We start from the raw sequence: 26,088 nt of genomic DNA on the forward strand, positions 1-26,088 counted from the left end.
GATAAAACTTATTATTGATTTCTGATAAAACTTTTCCTACTGAAACAGCACTCTTTCTCCTTCCTCTTTCCCTCTCTTCCTCTTTCTCCCACCCTCACAATGTCATAATTACATAAGGCATTCTTTTTCACATTCACTAATATCCTTGCATCCTGAAGGGAAATATAGAAAATGTATTCAAAAGTTTTTAGAGTGTTTAAGAAAGGAGCAAAATCATTAAGCAATTCATGGAAGGAGCAGGTTAAAAGTAAAGATGTAAGGAAATTACAACTAAACAGTCATACAAATCAAGACCATGCTAGGAAGTTGTTGCATTTATCCCATTTATCCCATCTTTCCATGCCATTGTTAGTTGCAAGTCAATTAAAAGAAAGGATTTGCAAAACACAGTCCACTGAAAAACAGCTCTGACTTACTTGTTTTGGCAACAGATGATAGATTCATTTCCTGAAGTGATGGCAAATGGCTTCGATAGATGGTATATAAATCAAGAAAAAGTAATAATAGAAAAATGTCAGAAAAAAAAGTCATTTTGAGAGCAGTGGGACTAATGAAGTCTGGATTCCAACTAATTCCCACTGCTATAACTGCAGCTGTCTGCCATGTCCAGTCCTTCCCCCACTGACTGCATTTAGCCTGTTTCCCATGGAAGTGCCAATTTGGATACTAACTTCCCTACCCAAATCTTTTGTTTAATTTTTATTTTATATGGTTGTTGTTGGGTGTGGGATTTTTTGTTTGGTTGGGTTTTGTTTGTTTTTGTGTTTGTTATTGTTGTGTTGTTGTTGTTTTTCTAAAATCTAAAGGAACTGAGTTATCTTAGTGATTTGTACTGTTGTTTCAGATTTGGTTGAGATCTGCTACCAAGGTCAAAGGGTGGGAGATCTGGTAGGCAGGACTAGCGGCTCAGTCTGATTTCCTTGCAAAACCAACCAGAAGAAAAGGTCATATTCTCCTTGAATACTAGGTGCTAATGGGTGATTTCTGATGAGGAAAAAAATGTAGTGTTGCTGTGTATGCAAAAAAAAATCCGGAACTGTGTAAAAAAAATCAAGTATTTTCTTTGATATACTTCATTCATCAGACATATGTAATGCCCTGCTTCAGCAGGTGGGAGCTGCACAGCCGTGCCTGGGAAGTACTCTTTAGGGTCAGATTCCCCTCAGAAACACTTCATGCACAACAGTCTGTCTCCCAAAAAATTCACCAATCTGATAAAAGATGAGCTGCTTCAGATTCCATTCAAAACTGCCTGTTCAGCTCCAGAGGAACTGCTATAAATCTTTTCATTTAAACGAGGGTGATACCAGTTTAAAGCATGGGAGGCTGGCTGAAGGCATAAGGAAAGAAAGCGTTTTCCGTGTCTTGCAGTCAGCATCAGTCACCCTGTTGGTGCAGTGTGACAGCACTCACTGTCACATAGAGGAGAAAATGATGTGCTGCTATAATCATCATCATCCCTTGAAGTGCTTCATCATCCCTTGGAGATAATGTTTCCAAAAGAGTGTACTTAGTGGCTTATGAATCCCAAAATGATCAGAGGAGGAATTAAAGTCTGTGCCAAAGAAGCAGCACAAAAGAAAACTGAGAAAAGAGGACAAGTACGGGGAAACAAAGAATGCAGTAGGTGGAGAAGTGATCACAGACCCAGTAGATCATTTCTCAAGATGGATGATAATAAATACATGTTAACTAAATTTGGACTACTTAGACATAATTTTTTATCCGCTTTCAGTTGCAAGTTAGCATGCTCTGCCTAGACTTAACTAGCTGAGATCAGTCAGCATGGAATGAGAAGCTAAACTACACGCAGATGAGGGAGATCAGGTTGTGCTGGAGCTGCTTATACGTATTAGGTAATATCGTTGCTGTCTTTTTCCTAATATAATAAATGTCTGTATGCCACATATTGCAGTGTGGTCTGGCAGAAACCCACACGTGAGTCACAATGAGTTCTGAAAACTCCCAACTCAATGAGTTCAGTTCTGAAACTGAGTTTTAGTGGCTTTCCTTCTCCTACACTTCCATTATTCACTGTTACGTATGCTTGCAAGGCTCCAAGATGCCTTCTACAGGTCCTGAGCAGCTTGCTTCCATCACCTCAAGTGTGTGGGTGAATAAAGACTGAAAAGTATTCCTTCAAATTGTATGTTTTTCTTCAAATTGTATGCTTATGTGTGTTTAGAGAGAAGTGGCTTTGACTGCATCTGTGGAGTGTGACCTGCATGATTGAGGGAACAAGGCAGGTTTGGAGACCTACATTGTTAGGGGACCAATTAGTGAGAGGGAATGCTTTGGTTTAATTCCAGTGTTGCCTGAGTGAACCGCGGATGAGTTTTGTCAAAACAGTTCAAGATTGCACACTTTTTTTTCTTCTTCTCTGACTCTGTTTTACTATTGGCAATACTATACAGTGGAAATTGGCAGAATTTCTTCACCCAGAAGAATTAAGGGTAAAATAGGGGCCTCAGGGCTTAATAAAATTATTATGTTTGTAACTTCAAGATGTCCAGGTTTTCACCAAATAAATTAACCTATTTTTTCATTACAGCTTGCAGTCTAATAGTATGCCTTGATATTTCAGTCTTACGTAGATGCTGTATCCTGGTTTCACTTAGCTAAATCTGTAAACTCTGAGTTTGTACTGAGAAAACAATGAAGATTACTTCATTGAGCTAAATATTTCCATTTAAGTGTCCTTGTTTTTCAGCAGTTTATGTAATTTTCTTCTCTTTGTTTTCTGTTTTAGACTTTATATGTGCCTCTTGGTTTATGCTTTTACTGACACATTTTAGCCTGATACGTGTATGGTTTTTTTCCACCCTTCTCTGTGGTATCTCAACAAACAAGCATTTTTTCCCCTTTTCATTTCTCCTTGCTTTATGTTGTTAACCCAGGGTTATGTCTCTGTAAGTTCATTCCAGATCCTCAATTCTGGGGGAAGATGTTTTCTTAAAAGAAAAAGATTTTTCCATCTTGAAATGAGCAGCTTCAGCTTCTGCTTAAAGAAGTGTAATTTTAGTATTCTTTGGTCTCAAGCTTTGTGCAATAATAGTAGTTGCCAATACCTTCCTGTGTCTAAACATGCCCTCTCGGACCACGATGATGTTACATTTTAGTACAGCAGTTCAGCTCCTTACATCTCTGCAAAGAACCTTTCTCCGACACTAGGACTTCAAGTTTGCATACATTTATGAATTATTTTCTCAAATTCTCTATTGAAGTTGCTCATTTGACAAAAATACTTGGCAATACAGCAGGCATTTTCCCCCTAATTGAGTGAAAATTCCCAGTTCAGGGTTCTTAATGCTATCAGAGCATGCCACCTGAATCGCATCATATTGTGGAGCAGGAAAGCATTCCAGAGCCTGGACAGCTTTAGTCCTTCTGGCCACAAGAGACGAGGAGTCCTGCACAATTTATGTGACTCAGTCACCCACTTGAACTTTGAGGAGAGCAAACTCTGTCTTTGCGAAAATTGAGGTGACCCTTATCTCAGTCCTGTAGGTTAAGTATTTCACAGCTTCCCTCCCAAGAAGCTTGATCATCCGTAAATAAAATGTCAGCCCTTCGAATGTGGTGGGGGGGCTATAACTCAGTCCCCGCAGGGTGTCAGCATTTCTGGAGGCAGTTTGATACTCTGTCGGGAAAAGGTAAAGTACAGACAGATTGGTTGTGCTGGCGATTCCTGATGTGACTTTTATACCCAGTGACTTTCCTGATTGCTTTACAATTGATGTGTTGTCATGGCTCCCATAGGATGCTCTCTGCTGTGCCTGATGATTTAACGTTTCAGATGAACATTAAACTGTTTAATCCTCTTTGTAATGCTTGATTCTAGGAGAGAGATTGAGATGCATAACCTTACCTCTAGATTTCTAAAGTTCGCAAGAAAATAAGTTACTACAGGGAATATTTTATGGAAAGAAGGAAGTTATAAGTCAGATTTCCAGCAGATGTTTGAGGCTTCTGCAGAAACTAATAATAGGGGTTCATTTTTTTTTTGTTTTAAACCTCGCTGAGAACTGCGTGTGTCCTACTTTCTAATTTGATAGTAATCCAAATACACAGTGGAATTTCTTGGAAATTGAAACTTCAAGGTGTCCTCTTTATTGTCGTTATCTCAGGCAAGAGTATCAGAAGACCACCTAAGTGTTTAACACTGCTCTTCCACAGTTGAAGTTGTAAAAGAAACAGTGGTCTTAACAGGAGACCAGTCAAGTCCATTAAATTGTGTCCTATTACAAGTGTATTATTTCTTTTTCTCCTCTTGCTTACAGAGAACTCCATCTGTTAGACCAGATTTAATGTGCAGTAGATGAGAGTCCCGCTGATGTCTTGAGGAGGAATTTGTCTTTTGTTCATTGGTGTTTTGTGTTGTTCCTTCAAAGTCTTAGAAAAGGAATATGTTCACAATTGCTTTTCTCTCTGGAGAGTTTTGTTTGTTTGTGCAGAAAAGATTTTCTTCTCATCTGGCCTAGATACCGCGTGTATATTGGACTGAGGGAGAGCAGACTAGATTTTCAAACAGAATTGATACAACTCACCTCCTTCCAGGTGATGGTACTGCTTGTCATTTCAGTGATGCCAGGTTGATGGTGGGGGGAAAAAAGAAACTTTCAAAGATTAAGAATTAAGAATTTCATTTGTCTGGTATCTTCCAATGCCTCCTTTATTTCCCAGAGCTCTGTTACAGCCTTGCTGGAGGTGAAGAGTCCTATCCCTACATATATCAGACTTCAGTATCCGTTCATGCCAGACAATGAGCCAAAATACTATTTCTGATTCGTTGCTGCTGTTGTTAAGGGAAAGGAGGCAAATGCAATTAATAGTATACAAATCTATATACCAGCAGTAGCGCTAACCCAGGTAATGTTGCATCATCTGGTGCCCTCCTCAGGACCATAGAACCACATATTTTGACGCTACCCAACCCAGTCAGTTGTTTAAAAGCAGTAGCATAGAGAACACTGGAGAAAACCTGAGCTACAGAAATCCTGAGCTAACATAGCACTTCTTAAGTAGCCAGCTTTTGATCCCACTGAAGTCTCAAGCTTAATGTCAGGGATATTTGTTCTCTCCCTGAAGTCTGCTTTCTACTGATACTAATTAGTGTTTGGTCTTCAGAGTTCAGGACCAGGAGACAGGTAGCTAAAATACAGCTTTCCAAATGTACTTCCCCAGGAGTACTCCTTTGACACCACAAAGGCTCCGGGTTTGTGACTCAGCATCCTTTGCCCTCTTTTCCCCCCACAGAAACATTATGTTTATAGATGTGTCTAGATACTTCTTTTTCCTTATTTTCAATAAGCAAGGATAGTTGGTAGCTGTGCAGCTGAAGTGCTGGCTCTCGGTGTTTAGGGACATGATTCTAATACAGTTTTATGTCCCAACTGAGGTATAGGACAGTATTGGCTGTCTTCATCCACGTTACACAGAAACCTTCCACATCCATCCATCAGCCACTAAAGCTCCCCAGCTCAGAGGCAAAGACAAGGTAGAGGGGGGGGAAGAACCTTTTAAAAATAAAATTGAATCATTGCACCTCTCTGAAATGAGAAAGTGGTGAGCTGATGTCTGAGTAGTGAATATTGATCAGGAAATATGGAATAGCTTTCCCTGAGGCATCCTACTTATCTCGGTGAAATAAATGGAAGAATACTCTGGTTTAAAGTATTTACAATCCACAGATAATGCAAATAATAAACCACCTAAAAGTCCTTCCTGTGTTGCACTATTACCATGTGAACTTCAGGAGCAATTAGACATCCTAACCTAAATCTGAAGCTCCACAGTGTTTTGAGGCTCTTTTGCCTTTATTACGTATCCACAGTTAGGATATGGACAGCAGCACAAGAAGGGGCTTTTTACACTTAGAAGATGCTTTTCTGCTGGTTTTAGAAAAAGCACTTTGGAACGTTCTTCCTCTTCTCCATATCTCCACCCATAAAAATAAGACATCATTGAAATCCTTCAGCAGAATGTATGAACTAAGCAGCTTTGGTGTAACAAAGATGTTAGACTTTGCTTTTCTGGGGGGGGGGGGGGGCGGCCCGAGTGAAATACTGTTCTTTATTTGTTTTTATTTTACATATTAAATGAAGGCCAGATTTAGATGATACTTCATAATGGATTGTCGTGTAGCATCACATCAAGCGCCCTTTTACAATATCTGCATTGTTATGTTTAATTTCCAGATCACTCACATATTGCCTTTTTTCTTACCGATGCTTAGGTACTTCATGAAGAAACAACAATACCAGGAACTGATCTGAAGTTATCATACTTAAGCTCCAGGGCTGCAGGATATAAATCTGTTCTGAAGATCACTATGACCCAATCTGTTATACCATTTAATCTAATGAAAGTTCATCTTATGGTGGCAGTGGTGGGAAGGCTTTTCCAGAAATGGTTCCCCGCATCTCCAAATCTGGCTTACACTTTCATATGGGATAAAACGGATGCATACAATCAGAGAGTCTATGGATTATCTGAAGCTGTGGGTATGTGTGTTAAGCAAACTTTGTTTTTTTTTGCATTTTTGCTATTGTCTTGAAAATACAGAAACGCATCTGAAATACCTGTATCCATTAATCAGAAAATCTTGAGCATAGTAAGATAAGAAATAATAGTGGATAGTAAAGTATATTAGACAATACAAATCTAAACTTTAAATTATGAGAAAAGCATGCTTCAAAAGGAAAAAGAGACTGCTCACTGTCATTTTTCACCCATAGTTCCTACCCATGAGTAACCCTCAGCCTAATAATATGGTATGGTGTTCAGTCTGTGCACTCCCCATACTTAAGAGCACAATGGCATTCTGACATAATTCACAAAATGGGTTTCTTCTGTACCTGTCCTCTTCTAATTCTTTTTAATAACTAAAATTATTTTAATAATCCAAGATTACTTTTTAAAGTGTTTTGAAATTCTGTTTAGTATTTTCAATACATCTAAGGAGGCCGTAGGGATTTTTAGGTAGCCTGGGAGAGCAGAAGAACATACACAGTTTAGGAAATTACATTCTTTAAACTATTCATCTGAACAAGCTTCTATATTTAATGAGGAAATGTACTGTTTTTTTCAGTGTCTGTAGGCTACGAATATGAGTCTTGCTTGGATCTGACTCTCTGGGAAAAGCGTACTGCCATTTTGCAAGGATATGAACTGGATGCCTCTAACATGGGTGGCTGGACATTGGATAAACACCATGTTTTGGACGTTCAGAATGGTAAGGAGTTAAGCTTCCTTTTGCTAATTTTAATACTCAGCTGCCTCTCAACTGCCCTACACCCTAGTCATCTCATTTTACCTTTTCAAATGTTTGCTTCCCTATTTTAAAAAAGGGAAATTACAGAATGCTTTGCATGTGATAAATGCTTTGCTTCCTCCTACAAATACATATGCATTAATAAGTGCATCTAACAGTGTCATTCTATGTTGGATATGTTCTCCAAAGAAGCCACCCCAAAAAAATTAAGGGATGCTAAGGAGACACTGTTTCTAAAGCAATGGTAGATGTCACCGTTGTTATTGGCACTAGCTAGATATATGTTAGCAGTATCTTGAACACTTTTTTTTCCCAATGATTAAAAATTAACTGACAATAGCAGGCGTTCCTACCAAACCGAGAGGTCTTCACTCTCAGTTCTAAAACCTTCAATTATATGGGGGATTTTCCCCTTCAGGTCATGACATCCCCAGCCACAGCATGACTGCTGACGGGAGCATTTAGTGCATGGTTACAATCTATTCTGGAGGATGAGCAGTTGTTTCCACTGTCCTCTCATTTAAACCCTTCTCTGACGTACATCCTCCCCAGGATGCGTGGTCAGCTCGATACATTGCAGGTGACAAATGACAGTGCCTTCAGTCAGTGAAGGCTCCTTATGCCCCTCATTATCAGGACAGACTCCAGTTGCCAGTGAGCAAGTCCTCTTTAACCCCAGTGAAAAAATGAGGAGCAGGACACATTTAACAAGGACCATGCCTTGCCATCAAGGTTGATTTGTCCAGTTGCCTCTCAGTAACTGCCAGGTGGGTGCCATGCTAAGGATACGCCAGCTGAACACTGAACAGGAGGCAATGCGTAAAAATTGCACTAGAATGTGTAAGAAAGGTAAAATAGACAAAGTTGCATAGCTTATGGTGAGAGTTGGTTGCACTCAATTTTTGTGGAAAGGAGGTACTCAGAAGTAATTCAGTGGGAAGAATATCACTTCTGTGGTACCCAGTGTCCCTCAGAGGTCTCCTGCTAGTGCATCAGTTTATTTGCTGTGATATGCTAATCATCACCTAAAAGCCTTGCTTCTGGCTAGTAGAAAGAGGTACCCAAATAAAGGGAAAGGTGTCGTTGTACCTAATTTAAAAGTGGGTGGGGAAAAGTGCAAATTCCTGAAAGGTAATTCATCTAAAAATGTCAAGAGCTAAAATTCTAAATATATATATATATATGTATATATATATGTACATATATATGCGTGTATATAAGATCAATTCTGTTCACAAGTTGAATTGGTGGTGGCTTTAAATTATTTTCAAGAGTACATCTGACAAGTAATGACTTCTCAAAGTGATGTCTGTCTAATTGAATAAACGAAGTGGAGAGTTGTAATGGCAAGGTGGGTGAGCTGGAGAAATTAATTCAGAAGAGAGTGCAGATGCTGTTTGTACGGACATCCTAAGCTACTGCAGTAAATAGTCTAATGTGCATCTCTTAGTCTGTGATAATAGAGGAGAAATGTGAAGGACCAATTTTTCAAGGTAATGACAGAATAAATCAGATGCAATAGTGCACTGTGCTGACTTGTAGAATTCCTCTGATGAAAATTATAGAACTCAGCTATTTCAAGCAAAATTATGGTTCCATGATTGTCATAAATGATGTAATCATAGGAGAGGGGATTTCGTATACTCCTAATGCATTCTGGCTTTGACTATGCATGAAAAATACATTCTCCTTCTTTTGATTTAGATTACTTATTTAGATTACTTGTCATTAAGTTTCCATAAACCATTTTCATTCTTCCCGATTTGATCATGTTTATTGGTCTTATGTTTATAATCTCCCAAATTTTATAACATTAAAAAGTAGTGAAACCACCTAAAGCATTTAAAGGGCAAAGTGTTTTTTCCTCATATCTTTCAGTATAAAGAGTGCGTTTTTGAGGTGAGGACTGAAAGAGGAGTACATCTTAAATTTCCTCTAAGCACCTCAAAAGACAAATGTATCCCTCAGCCCCAAATTGCCTTTGAAAGTGTATGGACAATTGATAAAGCATTTATCACTGTAAAGTACGAAGTGACACATGGTTTACATGGATTATACCATGGAAAGGTAAATTGTGATTTATGAGTACAACCGTAACACCTGACCATTGGTAGAGTACACCTTGATGGATTCATTGAGGTCTATAATACAAGAAGAATCTGGCAACATTTTAACATGCTGTAAATTCAAACATTTTTTCCAAACTGAAGATTTAACATAAAGCATGCATTTTTCTTCTCAGATTTTCTATGGAGGCTATAAGGAAGAAAAATACTGCTGGCACATTGCTTTGTCTTTACAAAATTACTGTTCCTTTCATGCCTCAAAGCAGAATTAAGTTTAAGAGACAGGTTGGCCTGGCACCACATTTTTTGTTGTTTTTTTTTTTTTTTTTTTTTTTTGACATTTTTAATAACTGCCTATAACCACAGACATGGTATTGAGGCAGACGTTATTGCCAGAGGTAGATTTTTATTGTGAGCTGAGTAAAGAGCCTTTTATAATGTGGCAATCTCCAACTTTTTGAAGTAACTGTTTAATTAATATTTACAATTTGCAGGAGTAATCTGCTTTAGATTACATTTGACAACATATTCATAATTAGTTATAGTAGGGCATTAGAGATGCAATCTGCAAATACATTTTTTTTCCTTTTAATGATATATACACAGCTAGAATTTCAGTTATTTCAGGAGAATTTCTAAACAGATGTTTAAAATACATTTTTAACTACATTTTTTGGACATGATAATTTAATGCTTTGTGTGTGTTTTAGTGTATTTGTGACTTTATTAAAACATTTGTAGTTCATGACTAAGTTCTGTTACTTGTAATGAAAAAAAAATATGGTACTGAAACAATTAGGAGCCCATTAAACTGTACTACTCAAATAGAAAGAAATATTCAGAATATCTACGCACCATCTCATGTACATACATTCAAGGTTTTTATAAACTTTGTTGTTGTTGTTGTTCTTTTGTGGTATTTATATTATCTGCCAGGAATCCTCTACAAAGGAAATGGTGAAAATCAGTTTATATCTCAGCAACCCCCAGTTGTCAGTAGCATCATGGGCAATGGAAGAAGACGCAGCATCTCCTGTCCAAGTTGTAATGGTCAAGCTGATGGTAATAAACTACTGGCTCCAGTTGCCTTAGCTTGTGGGATAGATGGAAGTCTTTACGTTGGGGATTTCAACTATGTTCGGCGGATATTTCCATCTGGAAATGTAACTAGTGTTCTGGAGCTAAGGTATGTTTTACTCACATCTTGGACCTTTAGAGTTGTGAATTACTGATGCAAACTAAAGTATGGAATGGATTTCTGACATTGTATAAGTTAGAGCTTCCAAATGCTTTTGAAGCAAAAAAGTTGACTCAAAAATGTTAACGTTTGAAACAGTATTTAAAACTGAAATGATAAAAATTTACCATGGTAAAATACCCTTAACCCTGTAAATCCAAACTGTGAGAATTTGGTCTTCCCAGAGTAATTATTCTGTGGATTGAAAGAGTGAACCTACATAGTCAACATGAGTGGACCACTTCACTAATGATAGATTTAAATGTTTCCTTCTTTTCATCTTCTAACATCCTTTCTGAATATTTTTCTAATAATGTTTTTCTGTTCTTTTTTACTTGCTCCCACCAAGAAATAAAGATTTTAGACATAGGTAAGCATTTCTTAAAGAAGATTTCTATATTTCTAACTGTTCTTTTTTCCTTTTTAACAAATGAATGCTTATAATGGACAAGTCCTTTCTGAGACATATTATTAGGAAAGAGGAGTATTTTTCAAAAATAATGAGTTCATATGTTTTAGTTATGTCAGCTGTCAGGCTGCATCGTCCTTTCAGATACAAGCTCCTATTTTCTCATCACTCTCTGTCCACAGCCAGGCTTCTTTTTATGCTTGTATGTGCCCTCCTGCACTATCCCCTCATATCTTCTTGCTCCTGTTCCTTTGCTCACACTTCCGCTGTTTCTATCAAAACTCATTCATTAGTCAGATCCCCCAAATACAATGAGAACAGCATATAACTGATAGAAGTGTTACAGAAATAGAAATTACAGAAGTATAAAGTGAGTTCATTTCATTAGCCTTTTGATGCTGAGCCTTTTCAAGCTCACATTTAACAGACGCTTTTGTTTAAATGTGAACTTTTCTTAGTAATGAAAGCTGAAATTGTCACGTAATAACAAGACTCCAGCAGTTCAGATTGTGAAGTACATGAAGATTCCATAAGGCTTGTCACAGAAACAAGAGTAATCAGAGGGGTTGTAGTGCAGCATTCATCTGTCCTGGCATAGGTACAATAGTGGCAAGAACAGAGGAAAGGAAGGTGGATGCTTAGAAGTGCTTTGCCACAGCAGCTGTCACTGAAAAGGAGACAAAAACAACGTTATGCTAAAGCCTTGTTGGATACATGAAGCCCTGCAAGACTTTGTGTCAGACTTGCTAAGTACAGGGCTCAGCAGCCCTGCAGGGTCTCTTTTGCTACTTTTTTGCTGTCAACCCTTTTCCTTCCTCATTTTTCAACAAGGAGAGTAATATCTCAGTTCTCCTTTAGCCCATTTTTTTTTAATTCACTTAAGTCAGAACCTTCTTTATGAGGACAGGTTTTATGTTCAAAAAATTGTTTCAAATGGGTTAGGCAAAAAATTCCATGACTAAATAAGACATTTGCATCACCGCTAATAATCAGAAATGGGAGGTGATGCATAGTCTGGCTGGTTTGAAGTTATTTTCCAGGTGTGACTCTGAGGTAATCTGGTAATTTTAGATTTCATTGTTAAGTTTAATTTGCATTTGTTGCACTACGTTTAGAAGAAATCCCTTGTGATAACACAAAGCTGTGGTTACAGCTGTCTAAGACATTGTCTGACAAATGTGTGGAATACAGAGTAATACTGAAAATGGGAATTCGGAATGGACAAATGGGATTAAGGAGCTGATGCGCAACAAGGTGTGTTCTGCAGTGATTTAGTGGTGACAACCTCTCCTACCTCCAGCAGAGCTGTGGTTACAGTCTCAGCTGTGGCCTTTCAGAAACAATTTGGTGAGGGCAAATGTTGGAGCTTTTCTTCTTTATTCTTCTATGTGTGCATAAGCTCCAGGCAGTGACATTGGAATCATACTGCACAAATTAGGGTAACGGCATCTTCATAGGCTTGTGTAGCAGCTACAAAGTGGGGGTTCCTCCTGAGGTAGGCAGATGCCTTGAAGACGATGGACAATGAGCACTGCAGCAGTGGTTGTGGAGCCAGCAGGCAGGGAGATGTTGAGCCCAGTGTGCAGCCCAACACAGTCTACTTGAGTCTGAGTTTTCTCTCCCATCACAGACGTTTTCCCAGTGTGAAAACTTTCTTTTTCAGGGTTTTGCTGCTCAGGGACTTCTTAAGCCACAAGTGTTCCTTTATGTTGCATGTCCCCTGACAGCTCTTTGTTCTATTCATTTATCTGATATTTTTTAAACACGTAAACTTTGAGCATCCACCAGATCCTGTGGCCATGGGTTCCCCCAGCTTGAAAACACACTGTGAAACAAAATAGCTTCTTTTGCCTGGTAAAACAAGCATTCACAAAGTTAAACAGATGACAAGCACTAAATACTAGCCTAGAGCTGTTACCTGCTCAAGCATTCACCTTTCCTCACCTACAGACATGGTGGTTCAACACAGAGAGCAAGTCTCCCACCTCAAGGAGCCTGTGCTCTAAATTAGGGAGACACTGCAGGTCGAATTTATTCTCTAATGTACCAGTGACCTAACGTTTTTTCAGTCTGAAAGCTGAGCTGATGTCTTTATACACCCTGCTGCCTATGGCTGATTAATGCTGATAGGCATTCATGGAAGTAATTTTTAGAAGGACTTTGAAGACAGGGAGGTCACTTGTAGGCTATGGTGATATCCTGCAGAGTCTGTAGAGAGACAGAAAAAAGTTTTCGTAGACCTAAAAACAGCTTTGAGGGCATATGGTTTAGATGGCACACAATGAATGGGAGAGTATAGATGAGGGCCAGAGCAGGAAGAGTAGTGTTTTTTTAAATTCTGCATGGAGAGTAATGCAAGCAATCTGACAGCTGAGGATTTAAAAGAACAGCATAAGCAAGATAAAGCAATGAGAAACAGATCATAACAGCAACTAAATAGTAGGCAGCACTTACAAGTAAGTTTTTCTAACATTTTACCATTTTGCATTAAGAAAACCAACAACAGGAATGGGAAATGTACGAAGTCTGGTCACTGAACAGGCTTAAGCTGTGTGCACACATGCACGTATGCGTGTGCTTTCAATCATTAGTACTGTTGATTAAGTGCAGATAGAACAAGTTAATTTGTAGTCGTTTGTCTTTACCGGACCCTGTGTTGGCATGTAACCGCTTGTTTTCCAGAGCCCTGTGCAGCAACCGGGCAATACTGAATGAGCCGAGAAGTCACTGGCTCTGCATTTTACATCTCTGTTCTTGTTGTTATTGGTAACGTTTCAAGCTACAACGAAATAGAAGAATCTCTGCAGCTTTGCAGGTGTTGGATACTTAACCCTGTGCTATTTTAGAGGTCTGCATAGTGTGCATAAATGTCTTCTGTCTAGGAAACATGGTTTTCAGTGGACAGTGATCTAGTTCCTCAGATTGTGCCTTGCTCCAGAGAATTGGTGGCTTGTTCCTAACAGCTAGAGCTACCTCAGCTTTCTGACCTTCCCTTGAAAAGAAATACCAAAGTTAAGCCTGCTGTATTGTCTCAGAAAGAAACCATTAGACATTACTTAAGACAAATTGGAGAGTTTATATTGATTCGATAATAATAGCCTATGCGCTCCCAAACCTCAGGGTTGTTGGGATTTTTTTGGATAAAATTAGAAAATATCTTTAAATTGTCATCTGAATTCTTTTAATAAGGATGCACTACTTACTGCCAGAACTCATCCTGACTAAGAAGGGCTGTATCATTTTTGTTGGAATTAATAAAACATAAATATTTTCATACATATGAAGAGAGCAGATTTAAAAATTATTTTTTAGAAATTTTTTTTTAAAAAATGTTAGGCATAAATCATTTAGTTATTGATTTGATGACTATTCCAACAACTGAAAAATACAATTTAGGCAATGTTAAATGAGTTGAAGAAAAGTACCTTAATTTAGATATTAGTAGCATAAGGAAGGACTTTATTTTAAATTACAATGAAATAAAATTTAATTCACGTTTTGCTATGTGTTTATACGTGAAATGTCTGCAAAGTTTCTTAAAGACCAGAGTAATCATATAAATGGGTATAATTTAATTTGCAGCCCATGGAGATATAAATAATTTGTACACTACATAGTGATGATATAAATGACCTCTTTGTAAATTAAGGCTCAGAAAATACCTTTAAACTACTTAGTGCATTGGCAATAACAAGTTTCTAACAGACAGAAATTTGAGTTAAGGCTACACTTAATTGTTTTCAGACATGCTCTATAACATTCAGCTCCATAGCAGGGCTTTTTAAGGGGTGCTAATCACTATGTATTTGATTTCATTAGTCTGCTTCACTTGATTTCTTCCTTCTGCACCAACATGTTTAAACTCTTAAAACCAAAGAAAATCCTATTTATGCAACACATTTTTCTGTGTTTTTGTAATTGGAGAGCTATAAAAATCTGTCCCTGCTAAAAGGCATCGTTTGTTCACAAGTTGTTCCTGTTGGTCTCTTGTTGCTTTTTCCAAGTGGCAGTACATAAAAATGTGTTACATTAGCACAGTTATGTATTTACAAAATGTGAAGTACAGTGTTCTGCGAACAGATGTTTGGATATCACCAAGACTGGTAGATACGTTTCAGCAGCGCTTTTGCAAACATCAGAAGTGGAACTGACTGTTCTGACACTGATTCAATCCATTAGGAGAGCATCTGAAATTACCTCCTGTGTTTACATGACCTTATTTCAGTTCTTCATGCCGTAAATTAGGTCAGGAATCCTAACTGCGGTGGGTTAAGTTTCTACGTCGTAATATATCAACCCAAAAGGTACTCTCCAGGGTAGGTTTTTTCACCAGCAGGGGAGAAAAGACAGTAATTCTCAATTATGCAGCGCCAGTGGAGAGGCAAAGTGTATGTTTCTGGGAAAATGGTTAGCAATATATATTTTCACTGTAGTAAAGACTGTGTTGGCATAGTTAGTGGTTTTGTGCCAATGTGTACAGCTGTTTGAAATATGACTCTGTGTTAAGGAGAACGGAAAAGCTCCGCTCGGTGTTCTGGTGGAAAAGATGATATTTCCTAATGCGTTAAATCATGCATATCACGTCTTTGAAAGCAGTGGATTAAACAAATACTTATGAAGGATGTCTTATCTCTTGCCTGCGAACTAATAATGCAAACTCTGCCTTATCTGTTTATGAATTATATAAACCGTGCACCCCAGCAGCCTTATGTAAATTATAATAGATAGGATGATAACGGCAACAAAGTGTAAGCTAGGGTTGGGGTCATGCTGCTAAGTTTGAAACTGAACCAAGGTTTCAGTCAACACCAGTTCTAAGACTCCACTGTTTTGATGTGGCCTATTAATGGCGTTGAGAACTGTCTCTAATTACAGCATCATAGACAAAATCGAATTTTCTGTCCCAAAAGGATGACTAGTCTAGGTTGGCCTGCCTCTGACACAGGAAACAAATGAAAACCGAGAAAAGCTTTGGGGCCATGACCTCTGCTGCATAAGCCCAGAGCACCAGCATGGTTGTTAACTATTTATGTATTAGTACAGACTGTATATGAACTGAAATCTTTTCTTCTTGGTCCGACGTTGGTGCAATTAATTACAGCACGAGCAATGTGTAATTCCTTTTTACAGCAGCAACCCAGCCCACAGATACTACCTCGCAACTGACCCCGTGACAGGAGATTTGTACGTTTCTGACACAAACACACGCAGGATCTATCGGCCCAGGTCACTCACAGGTGCAAAAGACCTGACGAAAAATGCTGAGGTAATAGGAGGAACCGGGGAGCAGTGCCTGCCCTTTGATGAGGCAAGATGTGGTGATGGAGGCAAGGCAGTGGAGGCAACTCTCATGAGCCCTAAAGGTAAATATGAAAGTTCAGAGATGGGCATGATCATGTTTAATACAAGAGTTGGTTCAAAAATGTAGTTTCGAATAATTTTTCCCAAAGGGCAAAACCGTTGAGGAAGAGAGCTGCAGGAGAGCCGGGTTAATTTTATAGTCAATATGTGGCTTTCATGGTTATTGAGCATTTTAAGATGCTTGTTTAGATTATGTGTTTGGCAAACAATGGTGAAGATGTAAAATCAGTGTTGCGTGTGTTCCCACTTACCTAGTGTTTCAGGTTAACTTAAATGCTAGGCTTTTTTCTGCCCTTAATATACATATCACTACATACATACCACTCAGGCCCTTAGTTACAGAGAATATATTAGTACAAGAAACTAATTTTTATTCTCTTCACTGAAGGAATAGCAATCGACAAGAATGGGTTAATCTACTTTGTTGATGGGACCATGATCAGAAAAGTGGATCAGAATGGCATAATATCCACGTTGCTTGGCTCCAACGACCTGACCTCAGCACGACCTTTAACCTGCGATACCAGCATGCACATCAGCCAGGTATGCGTTAACAGCCGCTAATTCGGAAAGCAAATCTAGGGCTAGAAATGCAAATGCAGCTTCCTTGCCCATTAAAATAAAAGTGGGTGGAGTGTGTAATGAATATTTAAGAGCAGAATTTGTGGAGAAATAAACCTATTCCAAGGATGTGAATATCAGTGTATTCTCCTAGCTATAAATGCTGCTCTATTCAATTTTTCTGCCCATAAAGTTCAGTTTAGTTTAGAACAGCAAAACCATCAGCAGGAAATGTTAAGTCCAGTAGTAAATACTGGAAGAACGACAGATATGTTAGAATTGTATTGGCATGTCAGTGTTTTCTGAATTACTAATAGCCTACTACAGTGAATGAGAGGATATATGTATATATAACAGAGCTTTTTTTTTTTTTTAAAATCTCAACAAGTTTGTGTAGGTAAGAGGAGATGTCATTAATGCTGTGGTTAGAAATGGAGTACAGTCCAGTGTTTCAGTCTGGAATGTAGTAAGTTATTTTTGCGGGTGCAAAAATAAAAAAAAATGTCTACTGTCCATGCACACTAGACTGATAGCTGTCTCTATTTTTATTTATGCATTGGTGATAAAAACAAGTATAGCCCTTATTGGAGGGGAAATTTGACCTGTATTATACTTCCAAGGCTGCTGTTTTTTCAATGAAGTAGTCATCTGGAAACCTGTCCCCTTGCCTCCCTGAAATCTTTCATTTGCTGCATTTCTTTTTGCACAAGTCTTTTTGTCTTGATTGGCTACAGCAGATGAAAAGTATCCTTACAGCGTTATCTAAAACAGAAGGTGAATTCATTCATTTCATTTAAGGTGCACTAGTTAACTGTGTAGTAAACCACTTCTCTTTGTTAAGGTTCGTCTGGAATGGCCTACAGATTTAGCTATCAACCCAATGGATAACTCCATTTATGTTCTGGATAACAACGTAGTTTTGCAGATCACTGAAAACCGTCAGGTTCGCATTGCTGCAGGGAGGCCAATGCATTGCCAAGTTCCCGGAGTGGAGTACACGGTGGGCAAGCATGCTGTACAGACCACATTAGAGTCAGCAACTGCCATTGCAGTGTCTTACAGTGGGGTACTTTACATTACAGAAACTGATGAAAAAAAGATTAATAGGATAAGACAGGTTACAACCGATGGAGAGATCTCATTAGTTGCTGGAATTCCTTCAGAGTGTGATTGCAAAAATGATGTCAACTGTGACTGTTACCAGAATGGAGATGGCTATGCTAAAGATGCCAAACTCAATGCCCCTTCCTCTTTAGCTGTGTCTCCAGATGGCACGCTGTATATTGCTGATCTGGGAAACATTAGGATACGGGCTGTGTCAAAGAACAAACCCTTATTGAACTCAATGAACTTTTATGAAGTTGCTTCTCCAACTGATCAAGAGCTTTATATCTTTGATGTCAATGGTACTCACCAGTACACTGTGAGTTTAGTCACTGGAGACTACCTGTACAATTTTAGCTACAGTAATGATAATGATATTACCGCAGTCACGGACAGCAATGGGAATACTCTTCGTATCAGACGGGACCCCAACCGGATGCCAGTAAGAGTGGTCTCTCCTGATAACCAAGTCATCTGGTTGACGATAGGCACTAATGGATGTTTGAAAAGCATGACTGCACAAGGACAAGAGCTTGTTTTATTTACCTACCATGGCAACAGTGGACTTCTGGCAACTAAAAGTGATGAGACTGGATGGACCACTTTTTTTGAGTAAGTACATAAAATAAAGCTAGGTGCTGTATTGTTCTATTGAGCTATACAGCACCACTTGAAATATTGCTGGAGACTGGTAAGTAAATGTGAAGATGACACTTGATATCAAAAAACACTGAAAGATGTTTTTGTTTTCCAGGCTGTCCACATCTATCTTATTTATTCTAAGCATTGGGTATGCATAATCTTAAATTCATTATTTTCAATTTCTGTTTTATACGTTAAAATAATTGTGAGACAACATCTCACTCTTGTCAACAAAGTTGTAACTCAGACAACTACAATTTTGTATATTTGCATGAGAAACTAGATTTTTTATCCTTTTTGCTCATTAGATTGACATTGTTCTGCAGCAAATACTGACAAGAAGTGTGCTTCACTGCTAAACATTTTTTTCCTTTATTTTTTAATATCTTTTCTTATTACATGCCTGCACTGTCTTTTACCCAGAAAAGGCTGGGTGGATTTTTTTATTTATTTTTTTTTGAAGTGGTGAAACCTTGTGTTTCCCTGAATGGCAAATATCCAGGACCATCTCCTGGATGACATGACAAACTTTCACACAGGTGGACCCTGGGCGGAGGAATCTGAGAAGAAAAAGCAAGATCTTGGGAGAAATACCATTCTTGTAGGAATAAACTGAAAACAGAGACCACCAGCAATGTGTGGTATACACACATGCAAACACAACAGTGAGAGATACTAGACTTTTAATTTTACCAACCTCTGAAAAATCTTTTAAGTTAATCGTTTTACCCTGTGTAAGTCATTAAATCATCAATGCCTGTTCATAACAGCCAGATTAGCAAAAAGTTTTACAGAACCCTCAATTATATCGAATGAGGAAGGTCATGACAATTTATAGATAAACTAGTAGAACCTGACAGTTCAGATAGTGCCTTTAAAGGCAATTTCATCCCCTAATGAACTGGACTACAGACTGATACGCCAAGCAAAACATTTCAAAAATACAGCTTAAAACACAATTTATTTTAATAAAGATTGATGTAAAATTAACACTGATTTTTTTCAGTTATCTCAGTCAATTGGAAAATAATGTGTGTTCTTAAATCACTTGAAAGACAGATGCCATGGTTGGGTAAAAATGTGTCTGTGAAGGAGTGGAAGATGTAAAGTTAGTACGATAAGTAAAAGCATTAGAGGGCCCTCAGTTGAAATATTCAGGATTACAAAGGGCATCATGAAAATCCAGTAAGTCATTCTTCTTCTTTTTTTTTTCCTTCTTTTCTCCTATCTTTTAGATGAAATGCAGTAGCAACTGCTGCCAAGGTCAGGGCCTGAAAAAAGCTTTCAATTCAACACACATGATAAAGAAAATAAAGTGCTGGTGTCAGGCAGTGGCAGCAAAGCCAAACATCTGTGTTCTGAGATAACTTCACATTTATGTCAGTGCACATTTGGCTGAGGCAGTACACAGGAAGGCTATGAGCACCTGTATCTACTCTCCAACCTTTACATTTGCCCATCAGAGACACGAGAGCAGCAGGTGCTGCTTCACTGCATATTGTGTCCTGAAGTGGAGACATGGCTAGAAGTGCTGATTCCTAAGAAAGACAGCAGGTGGAATGGCGCTGCTGCCAATTTTAAGGTATTCTTACAATAAGCTGCAAGTTGGCAGGGCTTTCGGAGTGGGCACGTTACCAAAGCATTAGCGCACGTCTGTAATATTTAATTGTGCATTTGTGCATCGCTGCGCATCTTTTTAGGTCCTGCCAAGAGGACACAAGCACAGCGAGGATGCACAGAGGAATGAGACACTGTTCAGTCAGGAGGGCATGTGTTCTCAGTCCCGCGAGTTAGCTGTGTCCTATATGCTGAGACCAAAGCACAGCTTCAGATGGGCTGTAAATACTCATCTATTTCCACAGAGAGTAAATCCAGTATTTAACTGTGACACACTAAACCCACTTGTTTCCAGCATGTGATTTGAGTAAGGCAGTCAATTTGGGGGATAGCGAAGTCCCTTACTGAAATTAAGGCATCTGTTGGGTACAGCAGGCACTTCAAATCATGCTGGCATTCATACTGAATAATTGAGGGCCCAGAGTTTTAATCAGGGCAGTAATTTCTCACCACGATGTGTGTAGTTTTTGTGTGCCTACCGTGGTGCACTGCAGAAGCAGCTGATGGCTCCTGAATGTATCGTCATGGCATATGCGAGATCACAAGAAAAAAGCAGATACTGTGTTCAGCAGTAAGCATTTTAAAGGCCTGTATTTTTCCTCATAGGAAGAATTTAGGCTACTGTGTGTCATGAAATAGATAGTTATTTACTGAATTTGTAAATAGCCCTCTTTCACATCTGGTCTGCTTTCGTACAGGCTTTCTGGTCTGTGTTAGGTATGTCCAGCTGGCTTACACAGAACCCAAAGGGCAGGCTATTCCCCTCAGAAAGTATTAGTATTATTTTCAAGCTGCTGTTTATGTGCTTCCTAAACAATTGTCTCAGACCAATGTCTTGTTAGAAGTCCCAAGCTGAAATAATTATGGAGAGAGCAAAGCAATTTCATTCACCCCAAATCTGCCAGTGTATTAGGCTTTTGCAGAAGCAAAGATATTAATCTCCTCCCTGTATCCATGGTGAAGAAGTAATCTGTTTAATTGCAACAAGGAAGATTGAGATTAGACATTTGGAAAAACTTCACTGTGAAGATTTTGGAGCCCTGAAGCAGACAGACAACAGTGACCCCATACCCTTCGCAGGCTGTCTTTAAGAACAGATGAGACATCTTTGAGGACTAACTTGGGAAGAACAGATCCTGCCTTGGGGTAGGGGCTGGACCATCTGACCTCTCAAGGTCCCTTGCAGTCATGTTTTCTATGATGCTCTGTACAAGTTAATACCAAAAATAAAAAATTGTGCTGATTATGTAAAGCTACAGGGAATGAGCAAAAAAAACACCAAGTTATTTTTCTTGCCAAAACAGCATTCTTAAAGACATCCACTGGGCATCAGAGCTGCTTACTGTTTTTGGACATAAAATCCCCATACACTAAATTTGTGTCTGTGTACTTCCCTTTTGAAGAAAAAGCAGATAAAAATGAGACCATTCTGCATCTTTTATTCTGGGATCAGCAAACATTGCTTTGACTTTGCTTTTCAATGGTGGTGATTTGTAATAGTAAATCTGACTTCAGCTGGATTTCCAGAGGCTTCTGCATCTGTTGCCAAAGTGGAAACCATGCATATTGTATAGGGGTTTGTGTTGGGGTGACATGGTATGTGTGTGTGTGTGTATCTCAGCCCCAGCTTTTGGCATTTTCACGTTGGTAGGTACGTGTGGGCTAAAAATGCTTCAGCTGAACAATTTTCTGTTGAAAAAAATGAAGTCGTGTTAAAGCTATAAGGTTTCCCTAGGATGCCTGGATAGGAATAAGAAATGAGGAGAAGAAATTGTTCTGACTTCCTTGTTCTATTTTGGTAATAGCCAAATATTTCAGTTTCATTGCTGGATACATTTTCTTTTCATATAGGAGTTTATTTATGTATTTTATTTACTTTATTTACTCTATATTATTACTCAGCTTCTCAAAATATTTTGGGAAGGAAATAAAGTTTATATTCCATTGTGAATTTAGACTTTCTTCCAACTCAGACTTAAAACTTTTTAACTGTTAGAATTTCCAATGGAATAGAAATGTCATTTTTCAGCTGTGATTATGGCTGAGTTGTTCCACCATTTGGTGGTCATGCATCTGTTTAAATGGCAGAAGTTATAGTGGAGTAAAAATACTGCATTTCTAGTAATAAAAAGATCAGTCTTCAGAGCCAATTCAGTAATAGCTTTGTTAACTCTTCTCTTGTACAAATCTGTACAACTGCACCATGGATTCAGTTCTCAGTGATGCGGGAGTAGATTTAAGACAACTATTTACATTTTTGTTAATTTTTTTAGAGCAACTTTTTAGTGAAAAGATGAACCTTTGAAGAAAATACTGCATCCCAAAATTGGCAGTCAGTGCCCTGGCACAGATTGTAGCATCTTTTCATGTTCTCCCTCCTCCCTACAAACTCAGTTACACCAATATCTGAGCCAAAAAGAAGTTTACTTTTTATTTTATTTCATCTGGACACTAAATAATCTAGAGTTTATTTTATTTAGTCTCCACTTTGCCTGAGGGAAGGACTGGCATACAGAAAATATTTGTTTTATTCTTTGTATTTTTCAAAGTGAAAATTACAAGTGCTTGTAATCAGAAGTAAACTCCTAAGAAGCCCTGAGGTGCCCCTGTGCAACTGGCTCAGCGGTGCAGGAAGGCAGAGCCCCCAGCCTGCCACACCACGTCTCCATGAACGCCCTGGTGTGCCAGCACTTGCCAGCAAAGTCTGCTGAAAATGCTTCAAAAGCCCACCTAAAAAAAGAAAAAAAGCAAAACAAAACAAACAAAAAACAACGCAGTGTGCATACAAAGTGGCAGCTGAGTGGTCTGTTCCTCAGACAGCTTAGGACGAGTTGTGGTCAGCCCAGCATCAGGTGGCCGGGATCAATCCCTCTGCAGTCCCAGCCTAGGTGTGTCTGCAGGAACCTTTGTAAAGAGGCAAAGCGATCAGTAAGTTTCCAAAGGCAGTAGATACTACAGTTCCACACATCTACATTTTCTTTCATTTATGCCTCATGCCCCCGTTTCCCTGAGAAGTGCAGACAACATAGCGATCGCCTTTGGCTTCCTCTTCTCCCTTTAGCTAATCTGAGATAACTTTGCTCCCTTAGCTGTGAATTCTTTCCAGTAGCCACTGATTATTATCTCTTTCCTGTCTTCTCCACTCTTGCCTCGCTCTCCTTTTGGGAGCAATGTCAGCAGGCAATATCTGATCCAAACTAAGATGCCTCCTCCTCTTCCCTGCAATTTCACTCCCTTTCTTCAGAGTCTCTTTTTGGCTCTCCAGACCCTCCTCCAACTGCATTTCCTTACTTCCTTACCTTGTACTTTGCTCCTTCCCATGTCTCCTGTCATTTCTCTAAGGCGTGTTTGGCTTCCCCACCTTTTCCTTTCCCAGAGGTGCATTTCTTCTCAATCCCCTCTTGTATCTCTTGACAGTCCGTCCAATGATTCTCCGGGCACTTCATGCCCTGAGCTCATTTGTCTTCTCGTTTCTCTCTTCCCTCTCGCTCAATTCCTGTCTCCAAGGGAATGCAACAGAAATCAAAGAGAGTGACATTAGCAGGCAGAGCTCTTACAAGTTTACTTTGCTCCCACAGTTAAATTAATGAGCTTTCCAGCCCTTCCAGAAAAACGGTGAAATTGTGCAGCCTGTGAAATCCTTACAATAATTTTACAGGCGAGAGAGTTGCAGGTGAAATGTATTTCCACTGTGTGCTGCAGAGTATCATGTTTTACATACGATGCTTTTATTAACAATGTATTCATTGCTGTGGTTGCCTTAAAACTGCAGCATTCAGAGTAAGACCCTGCCTCTGGCTTGGACTTGTTTAGTTTCCCCGTGCAGCCGGCACATCATCTGTAACTGTCGGCATTTGGCAACAGGGAACAGATATTTTGCAGTATTTCTCCTGCTTCGTCTTAATGGCTTTCTTGTGGAGTCTGACTTGGGAATACTGAGATTTTGCTTGCAAAAAGTCTAAGGAACTTTAATGAAAAGTTAAATTTAGAGAAAAGCAAATGTTTAATTTCAATCGGGTAAAAATTATCTCCCAATAATAGTGTCAATTCACTTGCACTTTTACGGTATATTAAGGTGTTCACAATTCAGTTTCCATCAGTAATATTTGTATACTGTTTCTAGTAAATTTGTGGGGCTTTATTTGTGTTTCTACTTGTGTTCATTTTTCTATCACATTTGTGTTTCAGTGGTTTGGATATCAGAAAAATGCCTACTCTTTTTTTCTTGCAATTTTGGGGCTTTCATTCCAATTTGATTTTGTTTTCTTAAAATACTAGAAATTGTACAAAATGGTAGTCTGTTTTTTGTTCTTTTGTTGTTTGTTTGTTTGTTTTTTTAACAGCTCTAACCAGTGTTCTCTGAATGTCCTTGGTATCACGGTGGTTTTTAGATATTTTTCTCCTTTTACCATCAACAGCCTTCTGTACCTTTTGCTTTTACTGTTGCTTCTTTGTGCTTCATCTGTCCAAACTGCAATGGCTTTGAAATAACAATATTCATCAAATCAGTTTTGTTTCACATTCCTGCACTGACTTTTGCATCCTCACATGAGCCCTTGCTTGCAAATCATGTCTTACAAGTGTGATAACGTTAATGTTCCCATATTATGTTTTCTCAAGCAACTTAATGCATGTTCTCTTAATTCTTAATTTTCTCCTAAGTGTCTTTTTTGGGATATATTCTAAATATCTAGTCCTTGCACATGTGCCTCTTTATCCACGATGCTTCTCTGAGTCCAGCAGGCAGTACACGTATTACTGTCTGAAAGCACCTTTTAGGAACTAGCTGGTTAGTCAACATTTGGTGTTTCTCCTCCTCTCAACATGGAACAGACTGAAACTCTGGTAGACATAACCTTCTCTCACCATTTCATATAGACTCATGGAAGCAAGGCTGGCCAAAAAAAAAAATAAAGCATTTCCCTCTATTCAAACTAGGCAAATATTTCCTCTGCCCGGAGAGAATTCATGGAGAAAAATACCTAGCTGATGTGTTCAATTGTGCGTGGCCACAGCAAACTGAAGAATATCCTGTGTTTTAAACCTTCTCTTAGTTAACGCTGGTACTACACACACAGAATTGAGGATTCATGCAACATGGATTTTCTGAGGAGAGCTTGGTGACAGTTGTGCTTACTGTCTGTCTGTGTTTCTCTTTAGATTAATTGCTAATTTATTTATTTTTTAATTTCTAACTTCATTTTGCTGAGGACAGAGGTGGTGATCTCACAGTTTTCTCAGCAGGAACACTAACTCAACTTTACAGTAGATTTCATAATTATAATACAACATGCTGTTACATAGTATGATAAGGGTTATGCTATCAGTGGAGCACACAAACTTGCTGTTTCAGACTCATCCTACTAAGTAACAAAGCAGACGTTAAAAATAATCAATAGCAATGTAAAATTTTTCAGAGGACTTCAGCTTGTCCCCTAATTGCTCAGGTATCAGTAGCAGATCTAGTTTGATAGACATTTACCCATTCTTTTTTTTTTTTTTTTTTTGAATGTTTGCTATTTCTTGTCCTTAGAACAAGAAATCCTAAGTAATAAAAGTAGAACTGAGAAACCATTGAATAGGTAATAATATCAAAATAGCAACACTGAAGACACATATCATTATTACATCCTACGTGCATGAGAAAAAAAGAAGTGCTTTGATTTCTGCCAAGAAAATCAGCATATGATGTCTCTGTGGTTTTGGAAAGCACTTAGAAGTAAAGATAGTTCAGCAAAAAAAACAGCATCTTTCTTACTAATGACATAAATGTCCTGTACTGTCAATCCAATCAACTCTGTTTAGGCTTCTGAAAGTA

The 26,088-nt window shown here is 38.6% G+C and overlaps 1 protein-coding gene across 11 annotated transcripts in view; it reads left to right on the forward strand.

Annotated features, from left to right (window-relative positions):
- Positions 1-26,088, forward strand: part of TENM3 (teneurin transmembrane protein 3) — a 1,329,889-nt gene that overhangs the window by 1,276,556 nt on the left and 27,245 nt on the right. For 10 of the 11 annotated variants that reach the window (XM_035325081.1, XM_035325082.1, XM_035325083.1 and 7 more), the window contains 7 exons: positions 6,236-6,503; positions 7,091-7,234; positions 10,276-10,525; positions 10,926-10,946; positions 16,116-16,348; positions 16,735-16,889; positions 17,749-18,623. In XM_035325081.1, coding sequence (XP_035180972.1) covers positions 6,236-6,503; positions 7,091-7,234; positions 10,276-10,525; positions 10,926-10,946; positions 16,116-16,348; positions 16,735-16,889; positions 17,749-18,623 — 1,946 coding nt within the window. The remainder of the gene's footprint in view (positions 1-6,235; positions 6,504-7,090; positions 7,235-10,275; positions 10,526-10,925; positions 10,947-16,115; positions 16,349-16,734; positions 16,890-17,748; positions 18,624-26,088) is intronic. The other variant, XM_035325090.1, reaches the window with a different exon arrangement.

Source organism: Oxyura jamaicensis, chromosome 4 (genome assembly GCF_011077185.1).
Source record: "Oxyura jamaicensis isolate SHBP4307 breed ruddy duck chromosome 4, BPBGC_Ojam_1.0, whole genome shotgun sequence".
Lineage (NCBI taxonomy): Eukaryota > Metazoa > Chordata > Aves > Anseriformes > Anatidae > Oxyura > Oxyura jamaicensis.